General features: G+C 34.2%; 1 protein-coding gene and 1 non-coding gene across 3 annotated transcripts in view; both read left to right on the top strand.

Moving 5' to 3' along the window:
• Nucleotides 1–13,238, top strand: part of ARHGAP18 (Rho GTPase activating protein 18) — a 223,219-nt gene that overhangs the window by 175,434 nt on the left and 34,547 nt on the right. For both annotated transcript variants that reach the window (XM_056126016.1, XM_056126015.1), the window contains exons 6-8: nt 1,330–1,495; nt 4,409–4,500; nt 9,071–9,148. In XM_056126016.1, coding sequence (XP_055981991.1) covers nt 1,330–1,495; nt 4,409–4,500; nt 9,071–9,148 — 336 coding nt within the window. The remainder of the gene's footprint in view (nt 1–1,329; nt 1,496–4,408; nt 4,501–9,070; nt 9,149–13,238) is intronic.
• Nucleotides 670–786, top strand: LOC130034895 (U5 spliceosomal RNA). Its single transcript, XR_008794194.1, has one exon. It is a non-coding gene; the product is annotated as a U5 spliceosomal RNA (small nuclear RNA).

The raw sequence follows: 13,238 nt of genomic DNA on the forward strand, positions 1-13,238 counted from the left end.
TAAAATTATAAAAAATGGAAAAAAAAAGTAAGGTGGAGTTCATGCACAATTCAATCAGCTAATCAGTGGCTGAATAAATAGCAGTACTCCTACCAAAAAAAACTTTAGTATTGATTATTAGAGTAGTTTTGACAGCTGGACTCAGTTGATAACCATCCATGGCTCCCTGAACAGTGCTTTCAGAACTGCAAACACAAGCAAATAAAAGGGAATATAAGCAAATCCCTTGAGCGTGCTTGGCCTTTAACTGTGGAAGTCAAGTCTACATAAAACTTGGTCACAAATGACCTCTCAGTAGCCCCCTGAATTGGATGGCCCTTTTCCTTCCCCTCTTTCCTTTACCCTTTCTACTTTCTTTCCCTTGTCTACTTTTCTTTCTACTGAAAAATGAGTTAAGAAATTACCAGACCCGTAAAAATCTAGTTAGTAACTAGGTCACTGTAGTCCATCTAACTCTAAAGTCTGTGCTGTTATGCTCCTCTCTACTCTCCCATCCCCCAATCTACTGTCCTATATGCATTATTTGGCTCTTTACCGTGATGTATTCGATATGCCAAACACAGTAACAAAAAAGTCTCCAATGGAGACTCTACTGAGCCCGCTCAAGCAAATCGATGAACAACGGGAGGACAGTGATACAGTGATGACTATTAAAAATAAATCGTGTTCATACTCTGATTTCTCTTCATATTGTACAAATCTTTTGCCTTCTACTAAAGATTTCCAGGGAGAGGAACGATTCTGAGTGTTTACCCAATGTTTTGAGGACTTGCTTTTGACAAGGCTTATACAAACAAATACATAATCTGTATAGTTAGGGCTATGGCTGTAGCTCAGTGGTAGAATATGTAGCTCTTATGTGTGATGATCTGTGTTTAATACTCATATCTATATAGTACCTGAATATAGTTGACATATCCAAAGTATGCAACTATAGCTACTCTTCTCTCTTATCCAGCAAGTCCTCTCGTGGCTCTACATAGTTTGGTTTCTAATCTTCCTTGATATCTTGATATCTTTGAAGGTCTCTTAGAGATCTTTCTCTCACTTGGGTTTCTGTCTCTCTTGTCCTCTGAGACACTGTTCTTGGGTGTCCGAGTTCATAGTCTGGTCCTAATGCTCGACTTTAGATATTGACTCCTGAACTTCCCATGGATTGAAGATCGTTAGTCCTATAATATGACTCTTTGTTCTGACTGAAGAAATTTTACCATAGATTTTCTTGTCTGTATTCTGAGCACTGTTAATTTTTTCTAGTTAAGTTTGTTCATCTTTCATTTTAAAAGGAGCTAAAAATGTGAGTGTTTACTGATTCATGATCTCTTTCAGAATTCAAAGTTGCCAAAAGACAAAACTGGCACCACCAAGATTGGTGATCTCGCACCCCAGGACATGAAGAAAGTTTGCCCAATAGTCCTAGTTGAACTGACTGCTCTCTTTGATATCTTGGGGGTTGAACTGAAGCAACAAAAAGCTGTGAAAATCAAAACAAGAGGTAATCTTGAAATAAAAAAAAATTACTTCTGTTGCAAGGATGTTCTTGGGTTTCTGTCTATTTTGGAGAATAAATACCTACACTTTAACGAAAATTGAGTACAACCGAAGTTCAGACTCTGAAATGTTGCCTGCTGGTCCAGAAGGAGAACTCAATGGGCTGTTGCAAGCTCTGCATGTAGAAGGCCTGAGTTTGATTCCTGGCACTGAACCAGGAGTAGCGAACTGAATACTGATAAATGTGGCCCCCTCCAAATAAAATATTTCTTTCAAAAATATAGCATTTGATAAAAATACTCTGTGTCCTAGACTACAAAGGTCATAATCAAATATTTAATTACTATAAAAGGGAATTATGATCAAAGAATATTAATGATTATGCTCTTTTTTAAAAGCACTATATATTTTGGTCTGGAGCGATAGCATAGCAGGTAGGGTGTTTGCCTTGCACACAGCTGACCTGAATTCAATTCCCAGCATCCCATATGGTCCCCCAAGCACTGCCAGGAGTGATTCCTGAGCACAGAGCCAGGAGTAACTCCTGAGCATCGCCAGGTGTGATCCAAAAATCAAAAATAAATAAATAAATAAATAAAATAAAAGCACTATATATTTAAAACAATTTTAACTTTAAAAAAATGTTTGGTACTGGGGGCTAGAGCGATAGCACAGCAGATAGGGGGTTTGCCTTGCACACGGCCAACCCGGGTTTGAATCCCAGCATCCTGTGTGGTCCCCTGAGCACTGTCAGGAGTAATCCCTGAGTGCAGAGCCATAAGTAACCCCTGTGCATCGCCGGATGTGACCCAAAAAAAGCAAAAAAAAGTGCATTTCTGGTGGAGTTCATGCCCAATTCAATCAGCATAATCAGTGGCTGAATAAATAGCAGTACTCCTACGTTATCAAAAAAGAAAAGAAAAGAAATTTGTATGTATATTCATTTCCAAATCTTATCTTTAAAAATGACTCTATCAGCCACCTTAAATAAAAACTTGTGCATGTTCAAATTGTACTCTACTTTATAAAAATATAACATTTATTAAAATAATACCATTGTGGCATACAATTGCATTTAATTGTATTCATCATAGATCAATGTAGTTTTTAGTTTGTAAGCAGCTTGTTTTAACCATTATATAAATAGAATCTTTTTTAAAAAGTATGCTACAGAATAGACATTTCTTAGAAATGTTTGTGTCTTCCCAAGATTTTATTAGTCTGGAAATTCAGATGATTCTCTTTTGACATTCTTTACTTCTTAGGAATCTCTGTTTCCTTTAATTTTTGTTTTTTAACATTGAAGTTATCTGCTAAAGAGAAAGCAAGAATGTGGATTATGAAGTTGCTATGGTAACATTAGCAAAGACAAACATGCACCTGATTTAAGTTTTAAAAGCAATTTCTCTCTAAGACTAAAGTGTATGTTCCCTTCAGGTCCTTCCTACCATGCTGTGTCCCTTGAGACCTCATTCTGTGCTCAGTTTCTCTGCATTTTAGCTTAAAGCTTGGTATGGTAAATTCTTGAGTTAAAAGAATAGTTCGGGTTTTCTCAAATCTAGTGTGGTTGACAAAGATTTTTGATGATATTTTAAGGGTAGTAACAAAGCCATATAAAGCAGAAATATAATTTAGACTGTGATAGTACACATAACTTTGCAAATGAGTTATAAAATGTTTTTTATGTGAGGTTACCCAATAGATTCATAGGAGAGAAAAACATATCAACCATTTCTGATTATCACTGTTTTTTCTGTGGAGGGGTGGTATTTGTACCACACCCTGCAGTGCATGGAACTACTGCCTCCTCTGTGCTTAGGGGACTATGCAGTACCAGGGGTCAAACACAGGTTTTCTACATGTAAAGCATGTGCTCAGAGTATTGAGCTATCTATGGCTCTGGCCCACTGCATATCGCTATTGATAGATTCTTCTTTCTTCTATGTATTTTGTATCTTATTAAAGGTACACTCCTTATAAAGTGAACTTTTGGCATTTTTGATGATTATGTCTAATGTTTAAACTCCTAAGATTTTTTTTAGATTTGCTAGCGTTCTCTTGAATGACATTCCTGTTGAGTCTCATGGTTTCCAATGTCTTGTCCTCACCACAAGGTACTCCTTTTTCTGTGCTGACAAATGATTTACACATCTGTTGATGATGGCTGTCACATTTTCATGTTAACTATTCACTTAGTGATGGGGTGGGGGTGTGATTGATTGGTAGAAACTATGTTCAGACCAATCTCTAGGCATTTTCTTTTAATTTAGAAAAATTGTAAATCAGTACCTGTCATTTCTTCTGAAGTTATTCCCACATAAACAAAACTGCACATTTGAATTTAGAAATGCCAAGTATCTACCTTTTTTTTTTTTTAAAGAAAAGCATTTGTAGAAAAGGATAATAATATTGGATCATTTCTTGAAAATGTTTATACTTTGCTGTATTACAGAACATTAAATGTAAAGTAATATATGCTTTTTGCCAGAACTTTTAATTTTATTACAGTTAGTATATTTGTATTTCTGCAGTACTTATTGCTTGTAGATAGCAGTTTATACTTTTAAAAATAATTTTGGTATTAATGCAATCATTTGTTGTTTCTCCTTTTTTTAATTGCTCTGTATGGAAGGGCCAGAATTTTCCTATTAGTATGTGTGTACCTAATGAGCAGACAATATTATTCACTTAGCAGATACTCAGTGAATGGTTTTCTGTGTGCTGGGGATGTACCTGAGTCATGCAGTGAGTGCTTTGCCTGCATGATACTCTAGGTTCAATCTCTGACATTTAAAAAGAGAGGTAAAGAAATTGTTGTCTGATTAGATTACTGTATTAGGAAGTTTATGCCTTAGCATCTTTAATGGTAATTTATTGTTTGGTTAAACTGAAGAAACTTTTTGTTTCATTGTTTTAGATTCTGGCCTCTTTGGTGTTCCACTGACAGTATTGTTAGAACAAGATCAGAGAAAAATACCAGGGACTCGAATACCCTTAATATTTCAAAAAGTAAGTACATTTGAATGGGTCAGCATAGAAAGAACATGCTTGGTCTAATAGTCCTCTTTTTTGCATTCATGCTATTATAATATAGTTTTCCAATTGATATGCTCTTTTATTTTGTGCTTTGATTTTGTATTCAGAAAACAAATTTGTTTCAAGAGCTCATAATTTTTATTTCATGGTGATGCTTTCTGTGTTATTACTGTAGCTGTGATTACCTGGCATCATTTTCCTGTCTTATATTATCTGGCTTTGTATAATTGAGATTTCAATTCTATAATACATAGGAGTTGGAACTGCTTATAAATTTCTAGAGAATTGAATCCTCATGAATATTTCATGTCTGTATGTATTTCCCAAGCTTTTCTATTTACAGTGAGGATGTCCAATTTAATTTAACAGTGCCTACTTCCAAAGTAGGCAGAGAAGCCATAAAGTAGAATTAGAAGCTGATTGCTAAACTATCAAGTCACTTTTGTAGTCAACACTCAATTATTCATAAGGGGATTATCTATGGCAATAAAGAAAATTCAGTCTAACCTCTGAGCCTCATTGCTTAGAAATAGAATACATTTGCTAAAAACGGAGAATACCCAGTGAGGAACACAGATCATATAGTTTACAAACTATCCAAGTATCTTTCTTGAAGATTCTTGGTTTTTGAAAATTCTGAGGGTAGTTAAGTGTACCAATTGTACCTTTTAAGGTTGTTTGTTGTAATAAACTCATTCAATATTAAAATGATGCATTTGCCACTAATTTTTTTCTTATTCCAAACTCTGCGATAGATACTAAGACATTTCTTTTATTCGTGTAATAATCCACAAGCATCAATTTTTTAGAACAGGAATCTATATGAATACTTATCAATGTTGCCTGTAATTAAGAGAAAGATGTCAATAACTGTAGGCCATATATTTACATTCTTTTAGTGGCCATAGGACATGTAAGTTACTATGCACAGTTTACTCTTCAAAGAAGGGATATTATAATATCAGTTCTCTGGAATTACAGTTCTGGCAAGAGTCAACAGAGTATGTCTGTGTGCGTGCCTGCATGTGTGCATGTGTGTTTGTGTGTGTATGAGATTGAGGAATTTATTTCAAAGAATTGTTTTATGCAGTTGTGAGTGTTGGCAGATCTTAAATATGGAGAGCAACAGTTTGGAAACTTGTGCAAATGTTATTGTTGTAGTCAAAATCTACCCCCTAAAAACTTACACAGAGTTCTATGCTGCAATCTCAAAGGCAGAGTTGCTCTTTGGTTTTGTAACCTTTAATTTACAGATTGAGGCCCATTTGTGTTATGTAGAGTACTTTACATACTTTACATTTGTACTTTAGTCAAATGTTACTAAATCCAAAAAGTAAAATCACAGCTACATGTAAACTGATGTACGACCACATGTGTGTACCATATCCCAGTCAAGTTGACATATCAGATTTTTCATTGCACCAGTGAAAGGTAAGCTTTGGTTGCCACAAAGATTCAGTGATACCCTTTGATCAAGGCTCAAGATTTCATGCAATCATTTCTCATTTTCTCTTGAAATTGCTCCTTTCTTTCTTTAACATTTTTGACTCTGCAGTGTTCTGGCTTCTCTGATATTTGAAGTCATCAAATAATAGCACTAACAGCTTTATGCTCTTTTTTTTCTTTTAAAGCACATAGAGTTTACTCTTAAATTACCACCTATCTATTTGCATACTTGCTAAAGAAAAAAATCACTGTAATTTATGAAAATATTGTTTAGTTATTAACTGACAATTGAATTAGGTATTATCTTGATTTTTTTTCAGAGAATTGGATGAAAAAAATTGTGCAAGATTTATTATTAATCTTTAAGGAATTATGTTTTCTTAATCACTGAGAAGTGTATCTAAAGAGGGCCTTAGTTAAACTTATTTAATATATGTGAATTGTATTTATGTGTATTTTTTTTACTTAGATTCACATTGTTTGAACATATTCTCAGAAAGGATGATGAAAATAAAAATATGCATTTTTAATTTTTAATTTATGGAAAAATTCTACCGAATTATCAATTTCTACTCTCATTGTCACCCTAATCAGCAAAGTCTAACATACTTTGTATAAAAGTAAAGAGGACCTAATTTTAATTCATTTTTTAATTCATATAAATTTATTTTGGGAAATGCTAAGGAAACTGCTGATATGGCTAAGAATGTATCTTTAAAATTAGTTGTTTTTTTTTTAAATTTATTGAATCACTGTGGGAAAAGTTATAAAGCTTTCAGGTTTAAGTCTTGGTCATGCGATCATCAAACACATTTCCCTTCACCAGCACTTATTTTTCACCACCAAGAACCCCAACAACCCCCCCAACCCTCTCAATGCCTGTGAGGCAGATGAATTCTAGTTAACACTATATCTACTTTGATTAGATTCATTGTTTTGACAAAAGATGCACCATTATTATTTAGAGTTAACACCCCCAAATCGGACATGCTGAAAAGGCATTGTGAAATAAATTGTTTTCTACGGCAGTTTACAAGAATCAAATGATTTTGGATTTCTGGTATTTTACTTATTAAGCCTGGAAGTATTTCTGCTGAGAGTCAGATAATTATGAGATTGGTTTCTGTGCTCTGGAGGCATGGCTGTGCCGGAGAGCCGCTCTTGGGGGGCAACTCCTGACCTCGGTAGGTTGTGAAGGACGAGCCAGGAACACCCCCTTCCCATGAGGTTTCAGTCACCCCATCACAACCGGCTCATACCTGGCTTTTCATAAAGCTCCGAAGTGGCTGCCATCTTTCTTTCCAGAGGGAAAAAAAGCTAAAATTAGTTTTTAAACTTGATATGATTAATGTATATATAAAATATCATTTTATTTCTCTATTTTTAAATAGAAGGAAAACTACAGAGTATTTATATTTTAATACAATGTAATATAATGTCTAAAAATGTTATTTCAGTTTTAGATATTGAATGAAGTAAATTTGAAAGTATTTTCATTAACTTGTCTGGTTATAGTACTTTCTGTGATCTTAAGGAAATCAACAATCAAATGCTGCTAAATGCAGATAATGTCCCAGCAGCTAGCATATAATTTATTTTTATAACTTTAATTTTTGTTGATAGGATAGTTAAAACATTTTGTAAGATGAAATAAAATTGCTTGTACATTGATTAGATTTTATATTATCTTATAAATTTGGCATTAGATATTTAATGATTCATGCCCATCTAATTAAAATAACTTATATAAATTTTTTCTCGGCATTATTTTAACTAGTGTAATTTATAAAAACTTAATCTTGGGAAATATTCCAGTTGAAATTTTTAAAACATATGTTCTACTTGAAATAGTCAAGATTGCTTCTCTTCAGCTCATAAATCCTTGGGAGAATTTTGAGACTTCCCTATGCTTTATTCTGACCTCTTTTGAGATTAGTACATTCCTTGGCTATAATCCAGGGACAGAAGAGGTGAGGTCATGCAGAAAAATTGCCATCTCCTCTCTTACCTATGTACTGCAATATATCTGACTTCAGAACATCTAGACAAAGGTCAAAGACCACATTTATGATTCCATGCTTTAGTTCTAAAAGACACTTTCATAAGCATAGCAAACACAGTGAGTTTAGCTGATAGATTCTTGATTAATCAATTTTACTCTCTTTTGACATACTGGGATATTTAATGTTTAGGGTGTACACCAAGTATCCGAGTAGGTTTGAAAATGAATGGAGTAGGTCTGTCTTTTATAAAGTGGATACAAAGAAAAAGGAGGTGATAGAAAGGAGAATCCATATGATTTTTGGAATGTCTTGTATTCAAACTGAGAACAAGGAAATTGATTTCCTTAAAATAGCAGTGTCTCTTCCTAAAGTCTTTGTGTCCTGCCTAGGGAGTGTATATTCCTCTTGGAAGATCACTGCCAAGAACTAACCACTCTTTTATCTTCTTCCTAGCCCCAGAAGTTTATCATTATGATTTCTCCATGTGCTTTCTTCGGACTTTTTGCCTTTTTGAAAGAAAATCTCTGTAATTTTATTGTGGTTCTGGAGATAGAACGATTTGGATGTATTCATAGGATATGATTTAGGAACCTTATATAAAAACTTTTTAAGTTTAAGCTTACTACAAAAGCTTAAAACCTTAAGAAGTCAATATTCGCCATTGTCCCTTGCCATATTATAAATTATTTTTCTTTGAGCAAACTAAAAATGAGAGGTGTATGTGTAAATACAAGAATTTCATAAGATTTATTTGATTGCAGAATAAATCTGGCTCTGTAAATTCAAGAGAAATGAATGCTCTTTGGTGCTTTTTCAATAAGGAACATCTACATTCTCAGTACTGCAGCTGTTGTGTGAAATTTCAGATTTCTGTTTCAAAAAAAATAATACACAATTTTTCTAAATTATAACTTAAGTTTTGGGCCTCTTTGGTTTAAAGGACAGTGGTAGTGACACAGCTTACACAACTTTATAAAATTCAGTTGCATGTCACTGCAAATGGTTTCCATTTATTTAAATGTGAAACACATGTGAAATTTGGAATTGTACCTGTTCTGAATACCAACATCAGAATGGTCTTTGCTTATGCACAGCTGATTTCTCATATTGAAGAAGGAGGTTTGGAAACAGAAGGTCTCTTAAGAATACCTGGAGCTGCATTTAGGATCAAGGTAATTTCTGATTTGTATTAATATTAATTTTCATTTTGCTTTATATTTATTTAGTTACTTTGCTTTTGTCTTGGGACTACATCTGTCAGTTCTCAAGGATGACTCTGGCTCTGTATTTAGGGATCATTCATGGCAGGCCAGGGGGAACATATGGGGTACCAAGAATTGAACACAGGCCTACAGCATGCAAAGCAGACACCCTTCTCACTGAACTATTGCTCTAGCCCCTTATTTTCCATTTTGAAAGTTAACTTGTTCTTTCCCCCTTCTTCCCATTTATAGAAAAACTCATGAAATCTAAAACAATAAAGGCTCAACTTTTGATTCGCACTTAGTTTTTCTATAGTCTTTTCTGAATTTTTGAGGATTTAAATGTTTTTCAAAATCCTCATAATTATCTGGGGATTATTTTGCACGATAATATATGTGATATTATATGTGATATTACTGTACATGAAAAGGCAAATAATTTTTATCTCTCCATTATAAAAACCTAAAATGGGAACCAAAGTATATAATCAAAGGCATGCTTAGTTCCCTGCTTATGACAAGAAAATGATACCATGAGTTAAAATATTAATAGGGACTTGTGATAGATTTGCTTAGATACCATGAGTAGTAGCAATTGAGCTTTTATCTTTTTTTTTTTTAGACAAGATGATAAATTCCATCAGGTGAGCAGAATAGACATTAATCCTGCCAAAAATGGTTAGTTATAATAAGAGCAATATCAGGCACTATCTATCAACCACCTTGTTGACATTCAGTTTTCTATCAGCACCATCGAGGGTAGATTACCCTAGATCTGGAAATTACCCTAGAAACTGGATTTGTTTGTTTCTCTTACAAAATGGCATTTCCTCCCCATTATCTTAAAAAGGTTCTGTGTGTTCTCTCTTTCTCTTGTCTACCTCTTACTCTAAAGAAGAGAGATTCTGGTGATACTCTAGCACTGTAACACTGTCCTCCCATTGTTTATCGATTTGCTCGAGCGGGCACCAGTAACATCTCCATTGTGTTACTGTTTTTGGCATATCGAATATGTCACAGGTAGTTTGCCAGGCTTTGCTGTGCGGGCAGAATACTCTCTGTAGCTTGCCAGGTTCTTCAAGAGGGGCAGAGGAATCGAATTCGGGTCGGCTGTATGCAAGGCAAACCTCCTACCCACTGTGCTTCACGACTGAGATGAAACAGACACCCCAAGCAGTCAGGTTGTAGAGTCTACAAAGTACCTCAGCCCACAAGGTGATTTGTAGTTGCGAAATCTTTAAGCTAAATTGATTGCAGTCACTTTCCTTAACCAATATATTGCTTCCTGAATCAGCAAATCCAAACCAGGATACAGAGAAGAGATATTCTGTTCATTTCTTTAAGACCTATTCTATACGGATGTTTTACAACTCTAATCGTAGCTGTGACACCTCCAGAACTGAATTCCTCCAGTCATAGATTCCTCATTTGGCTACTCATGCTTATTTTGATAAATTTCCTCCATGGAGGGGATGAATTTCGGCCTACTTTGCTTCCACTACATCATAATCTCAGTTTATTCAGATTCTAGTAACCTGATACACCCTAACGACACATTTCATTCAGCTTGTGTCCCTTGGGTTGTGTGTCTGGTACACAGAGACCCATGCAAATTTTTTCTTGTTCCTTTTAATTTAATAAGCTGTTATTGTCTTATTTCTTTTGAGAAAACCTATGGCAAAGTCACCACTTTGTATTGGACACAGTTATAGACATTGAGTGTGATTTCAAGATGAGTTTTATTGAGAAATTCATTTCCGTACAGAGAAAAAAATCCCTTAGAAACAGATTGTAGGACTTCCTATTACCTATATCAACAAGTATATAATTTTTAGTTCAATATTCAGAGCAGAATGTGGTGGCCAACTTAGAAGAGTCATAAACAGAATGTGTAGTGAATATAATGTGCAGTTTACCTTGTTCCAGAAGGCTGGAAGGACAATTGACCTAAAGGTAAATTCTAAGGAGGCCAAGTAAGTAGACTTGACTATTTAAACTCCTAGACTGTAGTCACATACCAAATTTATCAGCAGCTGTTTCTTTATAATTTTAAAATACTATGCAGAAAATTTTGTATCTTTTTCCCTCTTTCCACATGAAAATATTTTGTGCTTTTAACCTCCTTATTCCTTTTCCTTAATTTCTTTTTCACCTCCTTTTTTCCTCTTTCTCCCTCTTCCCTACATCACTCCTTTTCTCTCTCTGAGTCCCACTCTTTCCTTCTTTTTCCTCCCTTGAGTTTTCATGCTCTCTCTCCTTCTCTATCTCCCCATTTATTTAACTATGAGTTTTACCAGTTTTCAAAGAAATAATTAGGACAGGGGATGAAGTTGTTTGGGAGAAAAGTGCAATAAATTTACTTTTCCTGAAAAACCAAAGAGTGTTCTTGTGGGGAAAAGCTGCAAATAATAGAAATCAGTGACAGGAATTTGGAAAGAATTCCATCATACTAAGATTTATGCCATGGTGACAAATCACATGGAAAATAGTCATTATGAAACTAAATTGATTTATTGATGATAATTTGTCTGGCAAATATTTTAGAGTCCTTGAGGTAAATGAATTAGGTATTTCCAATTCAACATGGGCTCAAGCTCTTTTCTGCAGCTGCCAGAAGGATGGCTATGTTACTTACTGCCTATATTGATGCATTTTCATGCTTCATTTGCTATAAGCTTTGGTTTTCTGTTTCGCATAAGTGACTCATCCGAGGTAGTCTTAGCTTTAGATCCAGAGATTGATTATGCGTTTTGTTGTGTAACATACTTCCGAGGAATTTAAAATATAAACTTGTTTTCTAGTGATTTATTGAATGAAAATCATAGTATCTAAGTCAAGTCCCACCCCACAAAGGGAAACGCCATTTAACTTTTATTTTAATTAAGCCTGTATTTTATTTCATCTTTAACCATTTTTTATTGAGTAATTGTATTTTTTATGCATACACCATTCCAGTACCATAGCAGAGAATCCGCTTCACTCTACCAGTATGTCAGTGGCTCCTTTTAGCCCCCGCTCCAAATAAGCTCATTCTATAGACAAAATCTTCACTTTGATTACTTTGACCAGTTGTTATTCCCTTACTATGTTTTTTGTTTATCCCACATATGAGAGATCTTTTTCTTTTTAATTTATTGTGGAGGTGGTGATATCTACAAATTTATAGAAGAATAGAGCTAAACTTCTGAAATTCCACAGGATTGTAAATCAGTGATAAGTTGATAAAATACAATTTTTTTAAAAAGCATATTTTACTTGTATATGTGGTAAAATTAATTTTATAATCATGTGCTAAATACATTTACAAAGCTCACATAAAATAGGTAATTCCTACAAGTTTTAAATTTAGTAAGAGTGAGGACAATTAAGAACATTTTAAGGAGAGAATATGTTTAAGGGTAGGAAAGGGAATAGTGTATGTTAAAAAGATACTGCAGACAATTTTTAAGTATATACATTAATAAAAATATTGAAATAAAAATCAATGGTTATAAAAAAATACCTGACGAGACATAGAACACACAGTATAAATGAGCAGTAATTCATTTTTGAAAATGTGAAAAATTCCTTAGTAAGCTAGGAGTAAATAATATTTTCTTAATCTAGTAGAGGAAAACTATAAGTGCCATGAGTGAATGCCATACTCAGTGCAAGTGCTGAGAAGTTTGTCTTATCTTTTAGAGTAACATCTTGAATACTTCTTGTAAAACTGGTTTCAGGTCTATGAATTCCCTAAGCTATTGACTGTTCCGATTCCTTCTGTCAAATCTGAACATTGGTTTAGCTGGATAGTGTGTTCTTGGTGTTGTGTTCATTTCATTGAAATGAATTTGTGTACTACATCCCTCCATTCTCTTCTGGATTGTAGAGTCTCATTTGTTAGATCTGCTGTAAATCTTAAATACTTTCCTTTGTATGTAAGGCTCTTCTGTTGAATGTGACTTTGAGTTTTTCTATTTGTATCTGTTTTCACTGGGAACCGCTAGGCCTCTTGTATCAGAGAGTGTCTGTATTCCTTAATTCTGAGAAATTCTTATCTCTTATTTATGTAAGTATTTTA

This window comes from Sorex fumeus, unplaced genomic scaffold, assembly GCF_029834395.1.
Source record: "Sorex fumeus unplaced genomic scaffold, SorFum_2.1 ptg000061l, whole genome shotgun sequence".
Lineage (NCBI taxonomy): Eukaryota > Metazoa > Chordata > Mammalia > Eulipotyphla > Soricidae > Sorex > Sorex fumeus.